The 21,800-nt window shown below is 31.2% G+C and overlaps 3 protein-coding genes across 7 annotated transcripts; 2 read left to right on the top strand and 1 right to left on the bottom strand.

Moving 5' to 3' along the window:
- The first annotated feature begins 375 nt into the window (after positions 1-375).
- On the top strand, positions 376-3,444 carry LOC115705778 (uncharacterized). 3 transcript variants are annotated; one of them, XM_061113090.1, is made up of 4 exons: positions 376-966; positions 1,174-1,354; positions 1,475-2,403; positions 3,000-3,444. In XM_061113090.1, the coding sequence occupies exons 3-4, from the start codon at positions 1,860-1,862 to the stop codon at positions 3,185-3,187; spliced, it is 732 nt and encodes a 243-aa protein (XP_060969073.1). In that variant the 5' UTR covers positions 376-966; positions 1,174-1,354; positions 1,475-1,859; the 3' UTR covers positions 3,188-3,444. The 3 variants fall into 3 exon arrangements, with proteins under 3 accessions (XP_060969073.1, XP_030489077.2, XP_030489078.2); XM_030633218.2 differs by lacking the exon at positions 376-966 and having other exon boundaries at positions 1,213-1,354; positions 1,475-1,532; positions 1,623-2,403; XM_030633217.2 differs by lacking the exon at positions 376-966 and having other exon boundaries at positions 1,064-1,354.
- A 232-nt stretch (positions 3,445-3,676) lies between these two features.
- LOC115705797 (iron-sulfur assembly protein IscA-like 1, mitochondrial) lies at positions 3,677-6,888 on the bottom strand. 2 transcript variants are annotated; one of them, XM_030633244.2, is made up of 5 exons: positions 6,671-6,888; positions 5,563-5,632; positions 5,150-5,372; positions 4,394-4,511; positions 3,677-4,111 (listed from the first exon to the last, which is right to left on the bottom strand). In XM_030633244.2, the coding sequence occupies exons 3-5, from the start codon at positions 5,337-5,339 to the stop codon at positions 4,006-4,008; spliced, it is 414 nt and encodes a 137-aa protein (XP_030489104.1). In that variant the 5' UTR covers positions 5,340-5,372; positions 5,563-5,632; positions 6,671-6,888; the 3' UTR covers positions 3,677-4,005. The 2 variants fall into 2 exon arrangements, with proteins under 2 accessions (XP_030489104.1, XP_030489103.1); XM_030633243.2 differs by lacking the exon at positions 5,563-5,632 and having other exon boundaries at positions 6,671-6,886.
- An 11,744-nt stretch (positions 6,889-18,632) lies between these two features.
- On the top strand, positions 18,633-21,301 carry LOC115705796 (uncharacterized). Of its 2 annotated transcripts, none has more exons than XM_030633240.2 (2): positions 18,633-18,821; positions 20,571-21,301. In XM_030633240.2, exon 2 carries the CDS (start codon positions 20,580-20,582, stop codon positions 21,042-21,044), a length of 465 nt encoding a protein of 154 aa, XP_030489100.2. In that variant the 5' UTR covers positions 18,633-18,821; positions 20,571-20,579; the 3' UTR covers positions 21,045-21,301. The 2 variants fall into 2 exon arrangements, with proteins under 2 accessions (XP_030489100.2, XP_030489102.2); XM_030633242.2 differs by lacking the exon at positions 18,633-18,821 and adding an exon at positions 19,607-20,199.
- Positions 21,302-21,800: the final 499 nt, after the last annotated feature.

Below are 21,800 nucleotides of genomic sequence, written 5' to 3'. Positions count from 1 at the left end.
CAATTTTTTCTGTTTACCTAATTTGTTGGCCAAACCAAAGCCATGTTAATCAATTTCAAACCAAAAGTATCAAACAAAAAGACCTATATGTAATAGATAAACATTATTTATATATAAATATGTTATTACAATAAACAATCACCGTAACCAAAACGGCAAAATAAGCTAAATTTAAAATAGTAAAATAAAAAACAATTTTATACTTATTTAGAATATGTGTTGTCTTAAACCAATGTTGTTATATATTTATCTTCATCAATCATCACCTAAATCCACCTATATATAAGAGTTATCAATTACTTTTTATTCTCAATTGAAAAGTGCAAACAAAGCCCAACCTCTCTACAATTACTATTATTATTATTTAGAAAAAACAAATGTTGAGAAAATTCTCAAAAAGGTATGTAAAGCTTCACAAGTGCAGGCTTAGAGAAGATGATCCATCTTTGATACCGGAAAACAAGCACAGACAAAATTCAGGAGAACTCGCCGTTACCTCCAAAACCAAGCAACACTATGAAAATGATTTTAGAAATGTTTGTGAAGGATCAGAAGTAGTAAAAGAAGAAAGAGAAGAAGAAGAATATAGAATAATGCAATCAAACAATCTTATAGAAACTATAGAGAAAGTGCTTGTAGCTAGGCAACTCCAGCAATCAAATTCAAAACGATTGGCTTTAGGTAGTTGTACTATTACTAATCATGTTCTACCAAAAAAATAATGACATTATCTATCCTATAATAATATATTTGCAACAATTATACTATACTAAGTGATATTTTGTTGTTCATATTGTAATAATGTTTGTATGTCTATACTTTCATCAATGATAAATATTGTTGCTTCTTTTTCTCAACTTTGTTTTTTGTGAATTACATTCACATCAAGCAATTTGTGCTGATAACTAATTTCAATCAAACAAAATGAAATCATTTTTCTTATTGGCATGTATATACTCTAAGAAAGTAAGAATGATAATGTTAACATTATTATAATAATTGCTATAATTATGACAAAATTAGTGTTGTTTTTTGTTGTTTAGTATTAGAATAAAGTTGAAACTATATGCTTGGAACAAAAAAGAATGAAAGAAAATCTTGAATTTAGAATCTTTATGTATTGTTTTGCTGCAAAAAATAAAATGTCGTTTTACAGCCATCAAATAATTTCAGCTGTCGTTTCATTCACAAACGACATCATCTATGTGAATCTCGACCTTGTGAGCGAGCCAAAAACGTGCAACGGTACCGGGAGTAGTTGATGCGCTTCGAATCCGAAGACTTCGTAACGCGTTGAGGATTGAAAAAAAACAACCTTGAACAAGTTGGCAATGGAGAAATCTTCCTCGCAAATGTATATCTTCTTAACTTAACCTTTTCCTGTTCTACGATTTTTAATCTTATTTCTATGTTTTTTTTTCTTACTTTTCTCACTTCAATTTTTTTTTGGGGGGGGTTTAAACTTCTGGTGTAGGATCTTTGAAATTTGATTCAGTAATAGCATTGCATTACAGGAAGCTTCCGCGTTAACTGTGAGTAAAGGTTTCATTTTGGAAAGAGTAAGAGGGAAAACCCTTGTCGTTCTTGCTGTTTTACTCGCATCTTTTTTCTGTTTCGTATAGATTACTTCACTAAAACCACGATCGGATCATGAGGGTTGGTTCCCGTTTACTGTGACAATAAACAAACTGCCTAGAATTTAGTTTGAGTAATCTTTTTTGCTTGACCTCTGTTGTGTTAGATATCAGGAATCCCTTGTGGAAAATCCACCAAACCAAGTAATTTTAGTAACCCTTTTGATTTGGTGATTTATTGCTCTTGATTTTTGTCACAAGTTGTAGTTTTGGGAAGGGATCAAGATGGGTTTAGGTATCTCCTGCTTGATAGGTTTGAAGGCTGCTGTTCTGTTCTCATCTTTTGTGTACCTTAGGAACTTTGGTTTCAAACTGTTATCAATACCATTTCTGTATGCCTCGTTGGTATCTGTTTTAATCTCCATTGCATCTCTACCGGCTGTGAATCTTCCCATACTTTTAGCAAAGAGCACAGATGGGAGCTTCCCCTTGTGGGCGATGGTTATCTTCAGCCCATATTTGTATTTTGTTCGGGGTTTCTCGGCACTGCGGAGATTGTTCAGTGGGGAAGCTCCTTATTCTGAAATTTATGATGGTTTGTATGTTGGTGGATGGCCTTCTTCACCAGACAAATTGCCACCTGGTAACCCTGCCATTATTGACTGCACTTGTGAACTTCCGAGAATGTCAGAATTCTCTGGGCATACTTACTTGTGTGTCCCAACGTGGGATACACGATCCCCTCAGCCAGCTGACATTGAAACTGCTGTGAAATGGGCTTGTCGAAAGAGAGAACTGAAAAGGCCAGTGTTCGTTCACTGTGCATATGGTAAGTTCATCAGCTGCTAAATCCTTGTTGATATATATTTTTTTTTCATGTTGTATTATTGTAAAAGAAAAAACTGTTGACCATCGCTTAGCCAATAACTCGTGTTGTTAAGAGAGTGATGATACTTCATCATTTTGATCTTGTAGAATCAAGTATATGTCTTTTAATTGTATGTGCATTGTTTATATGTAGTAGACTGTCTCAACCCATATTATAGCAGTTGCAACTTGTTTACTTTGCATGAAGTGTAAGATATAATCTGTACTCATTTTGAATCACTTAGAAGATGGAGAGGAGATATTTAACTTGTAGAAGCTCTGTGCACTTACCCTTTTTCTTATCGATGGTTCAATATTCTCACATACTAATCTCCTTAAGATGGTGGCACCAATCTTGAAGTTATTTTTAAATTGCTATAGGGCTTTTGTCTTACTTCTGTAATTAGAAATGACAATGATAAACGACTAAGGGTGATACGTTTTCTGTAGCAGATTACATTTCTATTCCTCTGCTGTCTGCTCAGTTCTGTGGCAAAATTGTTCCCAGGCTTTCAAGTACTTGAGTTTTCTAATTGAGCTTTTGCTTCTTTTGTTTAGGACATGGAAGAAGTGTTGCTGTTATGTGTGCCTTATTGGTGGCCCTTGGTGTGGCTGAAGATTGGAAAAGTGCTGAAAAATTAATCAAAGAAAAACGTCCTTATATTCGCATGAATGCTCTCCACCGTAAGTCTCTTGAAGAATGGTCAAAAGATCGGTTGTCTTCTCTTCCTAGGAGGTCTGGATAGAAAAATGCAACTTATGTACTTACTGAAAAATTAAGCTGGATGACATTTTCATGGGGACTATAGTTAAAGAAGTGGCTTTCTTTGTCCACTTATTCACATTATATACTTTTGTTGCATTTTGCACCTAATGATGTACCATTGTATACTTGGAACACTTGGAATTGGATAGTTGGAGTCTGTTATCCAAATCCATTTACATTTTGCTTCTGATTTTGGATAGTTTTTCTTTTCACTTTAGTTTATTATTATTGATTGTTTGCACTGTGCCTCATTATTTAAATAAGACTTGGCCTAATACTTAAGGCAACAAACACTAATCCCCGAGTGATTAAAGATTTAAAATGAATTTTTATCTACTAACAGCTCACAAACCAGAACCAGGAGGTTTTCTCAGTTGGATAAAGGTCCATAAATTTTGAAACTTAGAAAATTTAAAACCACAGCCTGACCATGCATCAGCACAATAATTGTAATAAGCATTTTGGAATGTTTATTTTTGCCCTATGGCACCAAAAACAAGCACAATAGTTTTATTAATATATGAAAGTATATGTTAATATTTACATCAAATAATGATATGGGTAAAAATGTTGTTACATATGAAATTTTGTGCAACATAATGATACTTTGTATAATAAAATGAATCATTCTATCTGGTTAGAAGATAAACTTTTGATAGATAAATACTGCTTGGACTTATCACATTGATACGTCATTCAGATATCCTAATTCAATATTTTCCACTTGTTGAAGTGTCCTTAAATTTCCAAGTAACCTAGAAGCTTATAACTCCTAGATGTAAAATTGGATTACAATGCTCAACTGCTACCACGCTTTGAAGCTTCTGCCTTGCTTGTTGTCATAAAGGATTCTCCACAACCACACTGCCCTTTTGAGTTTGGATTAATAAAAATGAACTCGGATCTGCATGGAAAATTATAACCGGTTAATTCAAAGGGAAATAGGACAGAAAATTCAAGAGCAAGATATATATTTTAGGAAAGTATTACAAAATTGTATAATAATAATAATAATAAAAAATAAAAAAAAAACCTACCCCAAACCAATAAGTATATAACAAAGTGGATACTATATGTTTGTATGTACAATCCTATGCTTTTGCTTGTTTTCACAATCACGATCATTATTATTCAATCTCTACCAGAATGAAAATAATACATAAATGCAAATATATATAATTTGTACCTAAGTTTATCGTCAACAAAATCCATTTTTGTTCCAACAACATGCATCAGAGCCTTAGGTTCAATCAATATTTTCACACCTTTATCTTCAACCAACTCATCAAATTTCCCTTTTTCATCTGTATCATATAAAAATGAAGGGAAATCAAACTAGAACCGTAACGAGAAGTGCACTTTTTTGCTTTAAAATGTATCACAGAAACAAAAATTCTGAAAGCTACCATTCACCAAGAGACAAAAAATTCTAAAAGCAAAATGAATAAAGGATAATACTATCCACACAGAAACAAAATTGAATAACAAAAAACATATATATTTAAGAAAAAACAAAAAAAAACAAAAAAAAAAAAAACAAAAAAAAACAAAAAAAAAACAAAAAAAAAAAAAAAAAAAACATATATATAAATCAACTTTCATCACAAATGACTTGTACAAACACCCTTATAAAGCTATGTTAGTTACTAGCTTCATTAAATCTTACCAGAATGAAAAATTGAACTGTTGTCTACTAATTTGTAAGTAACACATTATTCCATATTCTAAAAAAAGAACTATCCGGTCAACCTCGATCTTTAAAACCTAAGAAATATTTCTAAAAAAATATCACTTAATTTCTTTCTTCTTCTATTTCTAGATGAAAAAAAATGATTGTTTCTTTTATCAAACTAATTAAGATAATTAAATTCCAATTACATCATATCACAAAGAGAAATTTTCGATTGAAGGTGTAGGACAAGGATAATAGGGAAAAGCTAACCAGCATAATTCAGGGTGTAGGACAAGCCATTGCAGCCGCGAGCCTTGACGCCGAGACGAAGATAAGAGCGTTGTCGCTGCTGGAGGAGCTGGCGTATTCTATCAGCGGCAGCAGCTGTCAAATTGACTACTTGACGGCGCAAGGCCGGTCCTGCCTTGGATAACAATGATGAAGATGAAGGAGCTGCCATTTACGTTCTGTTCTTGGAGCTCTGATTCGGACTCTGCATATATAGGTGAGAAACCAGCTTATGCCCATTAAAAATAAACGGATGTCAATCAAGATGGTGAGCCAAACACTTCAGGAGTTCTTTTTTTCCTCTCAATGATGTATCTTTAAACAAGCATACGACTTCACCCCAGTTATTTTTCCCTTTAAAAATACAATATTCTAAACCTAAGCTAGCTGCTTACATCGAAAAAATACACGCAGATATGTATGACCTCGCTTTCCATATGCTTCCATTGAAAACAAAATGACTAACTTCCTCATATGAGGTTCATTATGAAAAAACAGAGCACAACAAAACAAACATGAGTTCAGATATTCATATCTTCCACAAAACAAACAAATTAGATTAATTACAAAATGAGTAAAGCAACCTAAGAAAATTCTGTATAGGAAATATGTAAAATGAGCACATGAGATTAGTAAGACTAAAAGAGTCCTTAAGTTATCTTGCCAAGAAATAATTCAATTCTCGTAAAGTGTCCTCCTTTGGTCTCTAAATAATGAATGAACCAATTGTGTCCATCATAGTAACAAAAGTTTATTACAGGCAGAGAATAAAATAAAGCAAATACATTTCTATTGCTGTGGTGGTTTTTACAGTTGATTCTTTAATAAAAGTGGTGATTCTTTTAACACTTATTTTTTGTCCACCTTTCCAGCAAATACATCCCAGCACAACATAATTTGGCATTAGAAGGATACAAAGCAACTGAAATTTCTCAAGCCAAGAATTCAGTTCTAAAGTCACTTTGAGAGGCATATTTTCTTCTTTAAGGCTTAAAATAAAGGGTAATAATAAACAACACTTCAATAGTCAATTCAACCATGTTCCAAAACATGACAGTAAAACATATTGGCATCAAGATTGAAATTATACTCCACTGAAAGTTAGTGTGCTTTGCATTCATGACTTCAATATCTAATACAGTCCTCTTAAGATTGGTTGTACATGTACTTCAAACCATGTCCACATACATACTTGACAATTTTCAAAGTATCTTTTCCCTCTAAGAATTTGATATCTTTTCTCTATCCTAATTTGGCGATCCATATAAAATTATAATAAGAACTTGAATTACAATATCTTTGATTTGTATGAATTATTTCAACAAACAGTTAGAAGGGGCATTTCAATTTAGGTGTATTTACATACATAAAATCCAAGACATAACAGACACACCACACACGCTGTTGAAAAAGATATTGGGGGATGGAATACCACAAAATACATACTAGAGTTAAAAGGAGAAAGCAATACAAATTGAAAGAGGGAAATAGAAGAATACGTACAAAAAATGGCGGAGCCGTAGCGGTTGTGTTTTTGGCAGAGGCGGTGGCGGTGTTGTAGTTCCGATGGTTGTAGCAGAGGCGGTTCCGGTGGCTGTGGCGGAGATTTAGTATTGATAGGTGCACAGAATCGTGACTTTGAGAAAGAAGGAATTGTTGTGCCGGTAGTTTGGGAAAGCTCATTGTGGTAATTTTGGTTTGCTAAGATAGGAGTTGTATTTCCACTCCCAAAATTTATTAAATGAATCATATTTTAATAATTTTTTATTTTTAAAAGCTCTCCCAAAATATATTTATGGTAATTAAGAATTTTATGATAAAATAAACTTACTTTTTTTTTTTTGAGGAAAAATCTTTTATTAGATAGATAAAGTGTCAGTTACAATAACAGAATAAATGGCAGGGACTTAACAAAAAAAAAAAAAGAATAAATGGAAGGGGATTTCACCTAACCAATTACAATCATTATCCAAAGTTAAAGTTTGTTTAGCCAAGCTATGAGCAGCTTGGTTTGCATCTCTACGTACATGAAATACACAAACATTAGGGTAATAGGATGATAGATTTTTAACATCAAGAATGAGATTGTGAAACGAATAACAGCTTGATGTTAAACCATGAAGAGCTTGGACAAGAATTAAACAGTCAGTTTCCACAAGGTCTAATTGGATATTCAACCGTCTTGCCCATTGTAGACCATGAATTAAAGCCTTTGCTTCCATATCCTGTGGCCGAAAGTTGCCTGGTATTTTCATAGAAGTAGCAGCTATCTCATGTCCCGAAGAATCGCGTAGGATGTCTCCTAATCCAATATGGTTCGATGAAGGATTTATAGTTGCATCCACATTCAGTTTAATTTGTCCAAGAGGGGGAGCTTTCCATGGCACTCTTTTAGCTACTGTTGGTGCTAAACCAGTAGCATTATTCTTCCTTGAAACTTGCTGAAAGTTTGAGAGATATGCCGATGAGTTGGAGAATATTGCAGCAGGTAACTTGTGCGAATTATTATGGAGAATATTATTCCTGTCAGACCAAATAGACCATATTGTGCAAATTATCATTTCCAGTTCAGACTTGGAATGTATCGTTGACAGATGAATTAAATAATCTCCATCATTCATCCTGCTTGCTACAGCAAAATCAGGTCAAAAATTTGAGTATCTCCAAATTGATTTAGCATGCTTACAACTAATCAAAGCATGTCCAATTGATTCCCATGCATTTGAACAAAGGCTACAAGCAGAGGAAATAATTATTTTCCTCTTGAACAGATTTGCAGCCGCTGGAGTAGAATTGTTTATAACTCTCCAAACAAATATTTGATTTTTAAAGGTAAATTGAGCTTCCAAAATTCTTGCCACCACGATGCATTGGATAGTGATGTGGATGAGTTATTCTGTTCCTCCAATGAGCAAGCTAATTGATACCCCGATTGCACAGAATAATCACCTGAGGAGTTATAATGCCAAATCTAAAAATCATTATTAGCACTTAATGAGAATGGGATTTTCAAGATATGATCAAAATTCACATGACAAAAATCTTGCTGCAATGATCTGATATCCCATTCCGAGTTTGTGGTGATATAGTGTGATACTAACTGGTCTTTAGGTCCCTTGTAGTAGATAGGAGTAAAAACATTGCGGGCAGGGATCCAAGGGTCAATTGCACATCTAATTTGAGCCCCATTACCTACATGTAATCTTTGCCCTTTCACCAATAAATCCCTACCCCAAATATTCCTTTCCAAGTTAATGAAGAGACTCCAGTCGATGTAGCTGAAAGTATATCTCCATTCCAAAAGTATCTAGCCTTCAGTAGTCGTGCCAAAAGGGAAGTGGGATTTTGAAAAATTCTCCAAGCTTGTTTTGCTAACAAAGCTTGGTTGTAATGAACATGAGAGCGAAACCCATTCCACCATCCATTTTGGACTTGCACAAAAATTCCCATTTCTTCCAATGTGTCTTTTTTTTTTGTTATTAGTAGAACCCCACCAAAATTGAGACATCATTGTATCAAGTTGTTTGCAAAACTTAGCTGATAATTTGAAACAACTCATTGCGTATGTTGGTTTAGCTTGCACAACGATCTTGAGTAGAATTTCTTTCCCTCCTATCGAAAAGAGTTTATCATTCCAAGAGCGAAGGAGTTTCCAAATTCGATCTTTAATGTCAGTAAACAATTCCTTTTTGTCATGCTCTGAATATGCAGGTAGGCCCAAATACTTCTCATGACATTCGCTTATCGGCATATCCCCAATATTTGTGTGAAAGAATGTTTTGTGGCCGCTAATGTATTAGGAGAGAAGGACATAACAAACTTGTTCTCATTAACCTGTTGTCCAGACGCGCGATGATAGATATCTAAGGCACGTTTGATTGCACTACAACATATTAGCTTGACAAAACAATAGGTTGTCCTTAGCAAAGAAGAGATGCGTAATGGAAGGTGCTCTTCTAGATATTACCAATCCTTTAAGGCGCCATACAGGCTCTTCATATTGAAGAAGACGAGATAGACCTTCAGATCATATAAGGAAGAAATACGGAGAGAGTGGATCACCTTGACGAAGCCCTCGTTATGGTATGACCGTACCAGTAACCGAACTATTAATCAGAAAAGAGAAGGTGTTAGTATGCAAACAATTCATAATAAGTGAAATCCACCTAATGTTGAACCCCTTGGTCATAACAGCCGCAATGTAAGACCACTCAACACCAGTGACGAAGCCAGAAATTTAGTTGAGTGAGGGCTTGAATAAATATTAAGTCAAAACTAATAAAAATAATGATAAATGTATCTTTCAAATTTTCATCTTCAACAAAATAAAATAATACTGTTGACAAAAATAAAATAAAATATTGTCAATGGTATTATTTTATTTTTTAATAAAGTATTATTTTTTTTATTATTTGTATTGGACTACTTTTAAAATGGGCTTGATTAGAATAAGAGTAGGCTCATGAATCATGATTAAGATATTGAGTGAGGGCTTTTGTGAATTGGACTTTAATAAATTGAGCAAAGTGAGTTAATATATGTATATATCTACATATAAAAAATTTAATGTATATATTTGAGTGAGGGCTTTAGCCCACACATGGGCTAAAGTCCCTCCGTCCCTGCTCAACACGGTCAAAAGTCTTACTCATGTCTAACTTACTTTTTGTTTATATGGAAAAACAAACTTAATTAAGAATAATAGTATGGCATAAATTAATTGTACTGTAAAACAAACTTATAAAAACAAAAATTACAAAGAAAAATCCAATTGTGGGGGTCTTGCCGGAGCCCACATAAGATGATGATGATGATATATGTTAACCTTAGCACATAATCATTATCAAAATTATTATAGTTATTGGTCTCATTTTTAGTTAAATATATATGTAAAAGTTTTGGTTTTATTTTTTTTTTTTAAAAAAAAACATATAAATATATTTGGGTAAGCCTCCCTTTTAAAAGAGTGTTTCCTAGATTTTCTATTTATTTTAGTATAAAAGAGAAATTTTTAGTTCAATTTTTTTATAATCATATATGTTATAGTTATTTAAGATTATCTGTAAATTTTTAAAATATTCTGAATAGTTTATACTACCAAAAATAAGATTTACATTGCACACGTAACTATTTTTTTTTTATATGTGTGGAAGGTAACCGTTTAAACTTAATTTTCAATATTGTAAAGTATTTGAAATTTTCTAAAAATTTACAAATAATTTTAAATAATTACAACATAGGTGATCATGAAAAAAAAAATATTAAATTAATTTTTAAAAAAAATACCAAAACAGTTGAAAAATCTACCAAACGACCCAAGGGAACCTCTACTACATAAATTTCCGAAATACTCCCACGTAATAATTACAATAACTTTCGAGCAAAAAATAATATACTTCGAATAACTCCAAGTATATCTACATCTATTTGATAAAGAATAAGTTACTGTTCAAAAAAATGAATATTTTAAATATCAATATTCTCTTTTTTTTCTATTTTTTTTTTTTTTTGTGAAAAAGAGCCAAAAAAAAAAAAAAGGAAAAAGTTAAATTCTATTTAAAAAAAAAAGAGTAAATTTTAATATTCCACTATCAACAGGTTTTATATAAAATATCATCACATTTTATATTTATTATAGGACCACCAACGTCATTTTAAATGATTATTATTATTATTATTAAAATCTTAATGACATTTGAATATTCCTAAATCAATTCAAATTAATGGCAGGGTGGTTTCCTACTCCTATAAGAGATAGATTAGTTAAGTAATTAAATTTGTAGCTATATATAGAAAAAGGTCTGTTTAAGCTGAGACCCAAAAAGCAATTGAGAGAACGTGAACAAAATAATAATCAATTAATTAATTAATGATGTTTTTTTTCAGTAAAAAAATGGTGAAGGAAAGTACACTGAGAGAAAGTCTACTTGAAAAGGGTGAGTGGGGCCAATGGAGTAGTCTTCATGGTGATCAGTTGCCTCCTCGTCCATCGCCTCATCATCACTATTGTGACGATTGTCAACAATATCATAAAAAGATTTATCCAGGTTATGGTTATATCTCCTTCTCTGATGATGATGACGACGACGACGAAGATGTAACTACTGTTCAATTTCAATCAGCAATAAACAATAGCATAAATCATGTCAACTACCAGAGAAATGGCAATGAAGATGCAGGTTGCGCTTGCTTCGAGTTCCTAAAAACTAATTATGTTATCTGGAAGATACGTAATTTCGTACTTGGTTTATTTTTTCATAAGTTATAACGTTTCTAATATAGCTACCTTAATATAGAGTTTGATTTTCATGATTTGGGCAAGTGGATGAATATATATATTATTACTATTATTATTAATAATTAATTGTTGTATCGGATTTTCTTCCATTGTCAAAATTCTTGGACACTTTTTTTTTATTTCGTAACTAAATAATATAGCTGCTCATTAATTTAATTTTTTAGTATTATAATAAATAGTTATTTAAAAATATAATATTATTTTAATATATAGTAAAATTATAAATATATTATCTTATTTTATATTATTATTAATAATTTATTTATTAAAAACTAAAGGTACAATTTTATTAATTATTATTGAGAATTATAAGAAGTTTAAAATTTAGGGGAATTACCCCCATATAATATTTTTTTAATTTTTTTTTTCAAATTTACGGTTTGAGTTTCTAAAGTGGTTGGAGCGCTAGTTGCAATAAGGGTTTCTATACGATTTTTTGTTGCAATTTAGGTTGCAGCACTAGTTGCAATAGGGGTTTCTATGTAGAGTTCCGTAACAATGCAAAAAAAAAAAAAAAAAAAAAAAAAAAAAAAAAAAACTATTTTAAAGTGTAAAAATAAAAAAGCCCCTAAAATTTATTATATGTAGTATTTTAAATTACTTGTTTAAAAGAAATTATTTTTATAAAAATAAATAAATAGGGTGGTGTAGAAAAAAATTACGATATTTCTCATAGTGCAATATTTTCATATCTCGATCATTCAAAACTATTGTTATTATTGTATTTCATTTGTTGTCTCATTGTATCTCACTTATTTTTATCAAGTATCTCACCCGTTGTCATCACTGTATCACATCTCTTGTCATTACCGTAGTTCACTTATAGTCGTCACTATTGTATTTCCTAAATCTATATCTTAATCTTAAATTCCATCTCGAATTTTAAATATTTAAAACATTGAAGAAAATTCATTAGTTTAATTGTTCTGTTATTATTAATCAATATGTTTTAAAAAAGTGATTATTATTTTTAAATATCTTAATTAAAAAAAATATTAAAAAATGTGATATTTTAATTATGAGAAATGCTTGGCAACCCTCCTTAGTATCATACTACTATTGAAGTAATTAAGTAGCAGGTCTCATATAACTAAAAAAATTAAGATTTAGGGAATATCGCTAATCTATCGTAGGGTTTCGCCTATGAAAGGTGTTGGGCAATTGAAATATTATTTCAAGTATCACGATTTTTTTTTTTTATTATTATTATATCCTATTTTTTTTAAAAAAAAAAAACAAAAACGTACACATTAGAGTTATTATTTTTATATTATTATTATTATTATATTTAAAAAAAAAACCAAAAACGTTAAGTTATAGATATTAATTGATATTTTATGTATGTATATAAACGAAATTTACGATTAATTATATTTGATTTAAGTTTTAATATTTATTTGGAATTTATTTTTTATTTTCTAACATTTTTTATAAAATATTTATATTTTTATAAAAAAATTATTAAAATAATAGTAAAATATCAATTTGTAGAATTATACTTTTTTTTATAGAAATTTTTTTAAAATAATAGTAAAATATCAATTTGTAGATTTATGTTTTAATAAAATATTAAAATTGAGAGAATTAATTGGAGAGAAGAAAAAAATAGTTTTGGAGTGATTTTAGAATGTCATGTTTCCGTCTCATACTTCTCATTTATATATATTGATTATTTTTACCAATTATAAATTATAACTCATTTTTATTTTTTATTTTTGCATAAAATTTAAAATAATTTATTATGTCAAAATTAAAGTTTAAATATTTAGTTACACACGTGTTTATTTTTAATATATGCACAATTGAATATTTTATTTAAAATATGTTATCGAGATTGGTTAATTGTAATAATAAAAGTTAAGCACATTGTGGTGCTATATATTTTTACCTTAAATATAGTAAAATATAATAATTAATTATATTTTTGAATTTAAAATGACCTAATGAAATATATAAAGTTACTCAAGAACTCCTTTGGAGATGTTGGAGAGGACATTTACACACTTACTGTCAGGGCCGGCCCTAGGCATAGGCGGGCTAGGCCCGTGCCTAGGGCCCACACTTTCCGGGGGCCCGAAATAAAAAAAATAAAAAAAATTATTAGGCTTTTATTTAAGTAAAATTTAAGTGTATTATAAACAATAAATATTTATAGCTTAGTTGGTTTAGGTGGATGACATAAAGTCTAAGGTCATGGGTTCAAATCCCATAATACTCTTCTTTTAATTTTTTTTTTATATATTTTTGAGGGCCCCAAAATTTAATTTGTCTTGGGCCCATATATTTTCAGGGCCGGCCCTGCTTACTGTGTACCCACACGACATATTGCCCTAGCCAAGCAACATGTCTCCTAGAACACACTCATGGGAAATGCATTTATGTAGTTAGGAATCTCTCAAATTGCTCCAAGCGACATGTCGCCTACTAGCTAGTGGGTGACATGTCGATTAGGAGCTAAGACAGAGTTCCGAAACATTATAAAATAAAACACCGTCAAAGTGCTCCATGCGACATATTGTCCATAAAAGCTGGTTTTTTAGCATTTCATTTTATAACGTTTTTGGCTCAAATTTTAATTCACTATTACAAAAATCTCATTCCATGTCCATTAAAGTTGGACATGATAAGTCTTTCCCGTTGTGGTAGTTCCTCCAAATAAAAAGGTCTCCGCAAATGTCATTTATGGAAAGTTGTTCTCTCGATGTTTACCAATCCCAGAAGGAGTCTTGAGGAATGATTGTCGAGTCTGAAAGGGAGTTCCCAAATAACTATCATGTCCATTATGGGTTCAGTCTTCAGCATAGCTAGCCCTTCCTTAGAAAGGAGTTCCAACTGGCTAATTATTCCTCCTAAAATGGTAGATCATGATAGTCGACTACAACAGACTTTATAATATCTGGAAGTGTCTTCAGCGAGTACCCTTAGTCCATGAGTCTGGACGCTCGTTCATGTTCCCGAAGGGCCTAGTACTTAAGCTGGAGACTTTGCTCAAAGAGGAGTTTGTTAAGTTAGTTACATCTAACTAACTTAACAACCTCATTTCTTGTAGCCACCAACTTTAGGATCTTGATCATAAGCCTATAAATACCACATTCACTTATCATTTTGAAGGAAGACAAGTAGTGCGAAATTGAGATGAGATTGAGAGTTTGAGAGGAAAAGATTAAGAGGTAGAGAGAGGTGTTGAGAAAAGAGAGAGAGAGAGAGAGAGAGAGAGAGAGAGAGAGAGAGAGAGAGAGAGAGAGAGAGAGAGAGAGATTGAGTTTTAGGTTTTGTAAGAAGAATCTTCTGTAGATGAAGAAGATTCTTGGGTGTAAGTGTGAGAGTTGAACACTTTATGAGAATTCAACAGAGAATCTCGTCTCGACTGTATTGTACCTATTCTTGCTCAATTAGTAAAGAAGGATTTTGGTGGTGTTCCAGAACTGGAGTAAAGCCATAGATCTCGTCGATCTATTAGACTTAAACCAGTATATATCTTGGTGTTAATTTCTTTATTTTTTGCACTTAGTGTTTTTTGATGTTAATACTCTGTTTGCCCCTGTTTTTCTGTCAATTATTGTTCTTGGTTTTATAATCTTATCATCGCTAATTGTTTGATTGTTTAAAGTTTAGTTGATTTAATTTTGCACATTTAGTCGTAATTTTCCCACAAATCAAAGCTAGGTAATTGACCAAGAACGCAGAATCAAGATTCTTTCTGTTGCAATCTTGAAGAAACTTTGAATGTCATCAATAGCGAGATTCAAATTGGAGAAGTTCGATGGAACTGGGGACTTTGCGCTATGGAGAGAAAGTCTGAAAGGAATCCTAGTGCACCAGAAAGTCTCCAAAGTTCTTGGAGACGAGAAGTTATTGGCTAGAAAAGAAACCAGAGGAAAAAGTAGAGATGGAGGAGATGGCATACTACACAATCATTATGTATCTATCAAATAGTGTTAAAAGAAAACTCATCGCAGAGAAGACGGTGAAAGGAGATTAGGATAAATTGGAAGAATTATACTTAAAACCATTGACTGCTGGCAAGATTAATTTGCTAGAAAGGTTATACGATTTTAGAATGATTTCGTCCCTTTCTTAGATGAGAATATTGATAAATTTAATGAGATTATTGTAGATTTGGCTAACATAAATCACAAGATTGATGAAGAAAGCCAGGTCATCATCTTGTTGAGATCACTTCTAATCGCATATCAAGAAGTTAAGGTAGCCATCAAGTATGGCAAGGATGTTATTGTGTTGGAAGATATTCTTGCCACACTTAAGTCGAAAGATTTTGAATTACAGTTGGAGATAGAATCCAAGAAAGAAGAAGTGTATTTAGCAAGAGGAAGATCACCCAAGAAAATAAGTTCGAAGAGTAAACACCATTATTCTCAATCATGATCGAAGTCTAGAGAGAAGGACATGAGGAAGTGTTACTTTTGTGGAAAGTGTGGACACTTGCAATGATTTTGCAAAAAGTGCAAGGAGCAACAAGGCTTCAACAAATCTCACAATGGAGATAAGAAGGACTTTCAACACCATCATCATGGGAAAGACTCTGCTACAATCGCTGAAGATAGTGACGACTGCTCCACAGACGGAGAGTTGTTCTCTATCTCAGGGTCTTCAATGAATAGAGAGTGGATTCTCGATTCCAGGTGCACTTATCACATGTGTCCAAATCGAGAGTCATTTTTTGATTATAAGTCAGTTGATGGAGGTAAAGTTCTAAAGAAAAATGATCATTCTTGCAGGGTCATTGGAATTGAGAAGGTTGCCATCAAACAGTAAGATGGCGAAATTAAGGTGGTGACGAACGTAAGGCATATCCCATTCGACCTTAAACAAAACCTCATATCCCTAGGTGCACTTAAGGACGAATGATACGAATACAAATCCAACACGAAAGCTTGAGGATTACCAAAAGTTCTTTGGTAGTGATGAAAGGTGAAAAGGTTAAAATATTCATTTTTTGAACAGTAACTTATTCTTTATCAATTGTTTGATTAGGTTTTGTAAATAAAATTCAAATAGCTCCTGAGATGTAGATGTATTTGAAGTTATTCAAATTGTATTATTTTAATTTAAAATTATAAAAAACCATATATATTTTTTTATTAACAATTTTTTTAATTTTAATTTTTTAAAATTTTTAAATAATTTTTTACGTAGACTAATAAAATTGTACCATGTGTACATTGTGTCCACGTGGACAGTCTAACATAACAATTAATATCTCAAATAGATGAAATTTTTTAAATGCAAGTAAAGTAAAAGATTAGAAGTTATGTTTCAATTAACTTTAATAATAATGATACTTTATTGTATTAACACTGAGGGGAAGCATGACCACTTGAGGCTAGCTCAAGTGGCTATAGGAAAGTGCATCTTGGGTTCGAGTTCCAAATTACACATTGTATAATATATGCACGCTTAAATAAAAAAAAAATTGAGGGGAACTGGGAAAGCCCTCTCCTCGCCCCTATCTTATTATTAAAAAAAGGGGTCTTTTCAATATTATACCTAAAATTAATTTTATTTATAAAAGTACCTTTAAGAAATTTTTTTGCACAAATACCGATATGCCACATCAGCATAAATACCGAAATATAAAATAATTACCGAAAATAGAAAAAAAAAATTGAGAAATCTCGCTTCTAGAAGTTTCAGTGTTTTGCAAATTTTTTAAAAAGCAACCTTTTGGTTGCTTTTGCTATAAATAATATATCAATTAGTTACTTTTTTATTAAAAAAAATTAATTCAAGATAACTTTTTTCTCATACACTACATTTAGTTGCTTATTTTGATCTGGCAACCTAAAATTAATATATATAATAATTTTTATATTGTAACTAATTCTATTATGTTTAAGATACTATTTAGTAACTGTATAAGTTTTTGTATTAACATATTAAAATTTTTTTATTAAATAAATTTATTATTAGTATACTATATCATAACTTTTAAATACAAAATAACAGAAGACTTTATGTTAAGTTATAATGTTACTTGATATGTTAAAGTTTATTAAAGTTAATATTTTATTACTTTTTGTTACAAAATATAAAAAGGAATAAAAAAAGTTTCTTTTAATACAAATCGTCTTTTTTCGGAGTCAGTAAAAAATAAGAGAGATATCTAAATGTTAGAGGAAAAATAAAAAGAAAAACTAAGAGAAATAATAAATTAAGAGAAAAAAAAATAAAAAAAATAATAAATGAAGAAGATAATAATGTCGAAAAAGAAAAGGTAAACAAAAAGGAAAAAAAATAAAAAGATAGATATTGGAGGAGATTTATAATTTTTTTTTTTTTAGATTTTAAGTTATAGTGTGTTATTTTGTTATTTAAGAAACCTTAGTCTAACTTGTAATTTTAGTTATTTTTTTGTAACAGAAAAATATATGTTTCTAACGTGTCAAAATGATCACCTTAAAAAAAAGATTATAATAATGTAATTTTTGTGTTCAAATAATAAATTGTGTGGCTGAAAAAACTTTTGAAATAAAAAAAAAATAAGAAATAAAGAAAGTGAGAATTGTTACAATTTGTGTTGTTTATTCACATAATTTTTTTTTTTTTTAAAAAAAAACTAATTGTATATCAACTAGGAGAGTGAATAAATTAATGTAAAAGAAAAACATACGGTTAATTTTTAATTTTAGTAGGCGTGATATTTAAAACAATAAAATGGTCTAAGATAATTTCATAAATAATTTACTATTCACATTATTTCTTTCTAAAACTATTAATTAGATTAAAAAAAAAATGTAAAAAAAAAGAATAGAATGTAAAAAAAAAAAATGTAAAAAAAAAAAATTTGATCAACCTACTCTACTGTTATTTTTTAAAAAATAAGATTGTTATTAGAAAAAAAAAAAAAAAAAAGAGAGAAAAAAAAAACTAGCGTCTAGGCAAAACTTAGGAGAGAGAACCAATAATTATATATTGGTCTACCTCTCAAAAACAATGACCTGAATTGTAAGTATTAAAATATGTAAGGGTAAATTCTTAAATAATTTAATAATAATAGTTATTGGTGCAAATATTTCTTAAAAAAAAAAATATATATTTATAACTATAATAATAAAAGAGCCCAAAATTTTAGTCCTCCAATAATTAATTTACAAAAAAAAAAAAAAAGTTAAATACACAAATAATTGAAAAATTGGAAAATGGGTGAACAATTTGTGGTCCCAAGTGAGACATGTGTAATTTATTTTATTCTAATGTTCTGAAAGGGGTTAGGGTAATAATCATATAGGAGGGGTGAGCCACCCTGATAGTGAGTGATAATACCCTTTTCAGTTTTGGCCCTTTCTCGGACCTTCCGCTCACCAAGATCTCTTTCCTTTTCATCGATCACCCAAGGTAAATCTTTCTTCCTTTTTTTCTTCTCTTCATTTTAAGAATTGTATTTCAGTAAACAAAAAGTTCATTCTTTATTTTGTTGTTGATTTATTTTTTCTCTGTGGTAACAAATAAGAAGAATTGTTTGTATGTATGTGTGTTTGCTTATCTTGGTCTTGTTTATATCGGTCAATTTGTCTTGGACTAAAAGTTTCTTTGTATAATAAATGATCTAGCTCACTCTGTTATGTCCCTCTAAATTTTGACTTTTTCATGGTATAATGGGATACACCTCTTAATGTTATTATTATTGTTGTTTAATGTTTTTTTTTTCCTTCTTTCTGTATGAGTGTACAAAATGTCTCAATATGTTTTGTGTTGTTTTTGGTTCAGATGTTATGTTATGTGAAGTGAAAAATGCTATTGTTTGATTGCTTAGACTTCTGAGGGATTTGGATTAATCTGAACACTGAAGTACAATAGCTTAGGAATGACAAAAACGAATCATTCCCGGTAGTATTGTCTTGCGGTTAATTCACAACAACCCCTTCTCCTGAAATCTATATGAGCCTCATTTGATGTATAAACAAACTCCTACTAATAACTTGTATAGCACTAAGACTTTATGGTACAACATGAGATGAATAGCAACTAGATTGTGTTAGATATGATTTAGAAAGTACTCGAAACTAACGGCTGATGAGTAGAGTAGCTTATTGTATTATTAGAACGTAGAAATGAGGTAAGGAAAGTAGAAAAGGTACGGTAAGAAGTATGTCGTTCCATTTCAAAACTAATTAGGAATGAGTAGTCCATGTTATTATTAATGGTATTAAGGTTACTAATTAAACTTAATTAGTTGTTTTCTCAATCTCCCTTGCCTGCTCTGCCTAATCTTGAACTGTATTTGAGACTTGGCTGTTGCTTTGGGAGATTTTAGGGAGTTACAGTATCCACAACAAGAAAAAATCGATTTTTGTAGTTGCAGATGAAATCCAGAGTTCTAGGTTTAATGATTGGCCCAAAGTTTGAAACCATATCTGCTACCACTGCTCTGTGTGCTTGACGTGCTATGTTGAAGTTGATGGTTAGGGTAATGCTTATATGTAGTACTATAAATTTGACTTCCTTCTACAAGTTGTTCTAGATTCTAGGTATAATATAAACGTGTATGGATTGATACGGGAGTAGTTGATCTGAACATATTGAGACATATATATATGATGGATGATAAGTATACACTTTTAATATAGGATCTTCTTGACGTTCTTGCTGGCACTGCTTTTAGTTGCAAGATGTATAAAATAATATGGAACTCCCCTGTTGTTCTTCCCTTATGTTAGCTCTAATGTCGACAGATGAGGAATGTTACTGCAGTAACTAAGAAAGATTCACAATGGTTGGTTTTGTTACTCAGAATAGAATCTATTCAATATTTATAGTTTTTTTAACCTATTTAGAAGGATATGAATCTTAGTTGCGTAGGTATCATGGTCACAATCTTATATATTTTATATTGACTTGGCTTATCTGCAATTTATTTTGCTTTCTACATTAAAGGATGTTAAAACAACATACTTTTGTTGGTTTCAGAAATGAGTAAATCTCGTAGAGAATTTAGAGGTTATCATGTCATGGAAGATATTGATTCATTCCAGATCCTATTGAATTTTCTTGTAAATCATTTGAATGAGTAGAGAGCTACTTTTTCTTGAACTTATTATTTCGTTCAGTTTCACAAAAAAACTTGAATTTATTTTTTGATGCCAGGTGTAAAAAATGGCTACTGTGAGCATGGCAACAATGAAACTTACAACGATTTCTTCATTTAAAACCACACCACATAGTAGATCGCTTGCCTTAACTCAGAATAGATGTTCTCTGGGCTCTCTAAGGAAAACTTCTAAAGCATTTGGACTCAAGTCTTCCTCCTTCAGAGTATCTGCAATGGCAAACTACAAAATCAAATTGATAGGGGAAGATGGAAACGAGCATGAGTTTGAGGCCCCTGACGATGCCTACATACTCGAGTCAGGTGAAGAAGCAGGTTTGGATTTGCCATACTCTTGCAGGGCTGGTTCTTGTTCGACCTGTGCAGGGAAACTCATTTCTGGATCAGTGGACCAGTCGGATCAATCCTTCCTCGATGACGATCAAATCAATAACGGGTACATTCTGACATGTGTCTCAAAGCCAACTTCAGACTGCGTGATTGAAACACACAAGGAATCTGATCTCTACTAAGTATTGTGACTCAAGTAGTGGACCCTCTTCAGATGAATAAGTAATGGACTTATGTGGCTTGCCAACTAAGTGGCAAGCCAAATGGGATGATGTTAGCTATGATGTCAATGTACACACCAGATCTATGCATTGAATTTTATTTATTTTTTGTTGAAACTGAAATGCTCCGGTGATTTTCTGGTTACATATATATTGGCTTGACTCGAAAACATTCACATTACATTTGGTACTTGAATTTGATGTTGATCTTCTTAGTATTTTCTCTGTTTGTGTTCTAGACTTCGAGTATATATACTGAGTTTTTAGCAAGGTTGCATATCATATTCGTTGTTCGATGCTCAGTTAGCGGAAGAAAGGGGATAGCTAGAAAATTTTTCCTTGTAGCTAAGTAAATTTGTTGGCTTATTTTGGATATAACATCTATTTTTTTTTTAACATATAATATATTTCTTGTAATATATATTGTTGTAAGATGAATTTAGACAACACTGAATTTTGATGAGTACCTGCTGTTGATAGCTTCTCCCACAGTAACAATATCATAGTAACACAATTAAGAAGAACAATCAAATGCAACAGATGAATAGAGAAGTAGTGAGCTGTTATTGATTCAAATGGAAATAGAGATTATATCTCTTACAACAGAAAGGAAACTATGAGTGTTCACTCTTACAATGGTAGAGAGCAAGAGCCCTCTACTGATGCAAGATTTTACTCTCCAATTGCATAACTAACTCTCAGCCACACCCAAACACT

This window comes from Cannabis sativa, chromosome 1 (genome assembly GCF_029168945.1).
Source record: "Cannabis sativa cultivar Pink pepper isolate KNU-18-1 chromosome 1, ASM2916894v1, whole genome shotgun sequence".
Lineage (NCBI taxonomy): Eukaryota > Viridiplantae > Streptophyta > Magnoliopsida > Rosales > Cannabaceae > Cannabis > Cannabis sativa.
The sequence above is the reverse complement of the archived record's forward strand: the minus strand, read 5'-3'. Positions and strand labels throughout refer to the sequence as shown.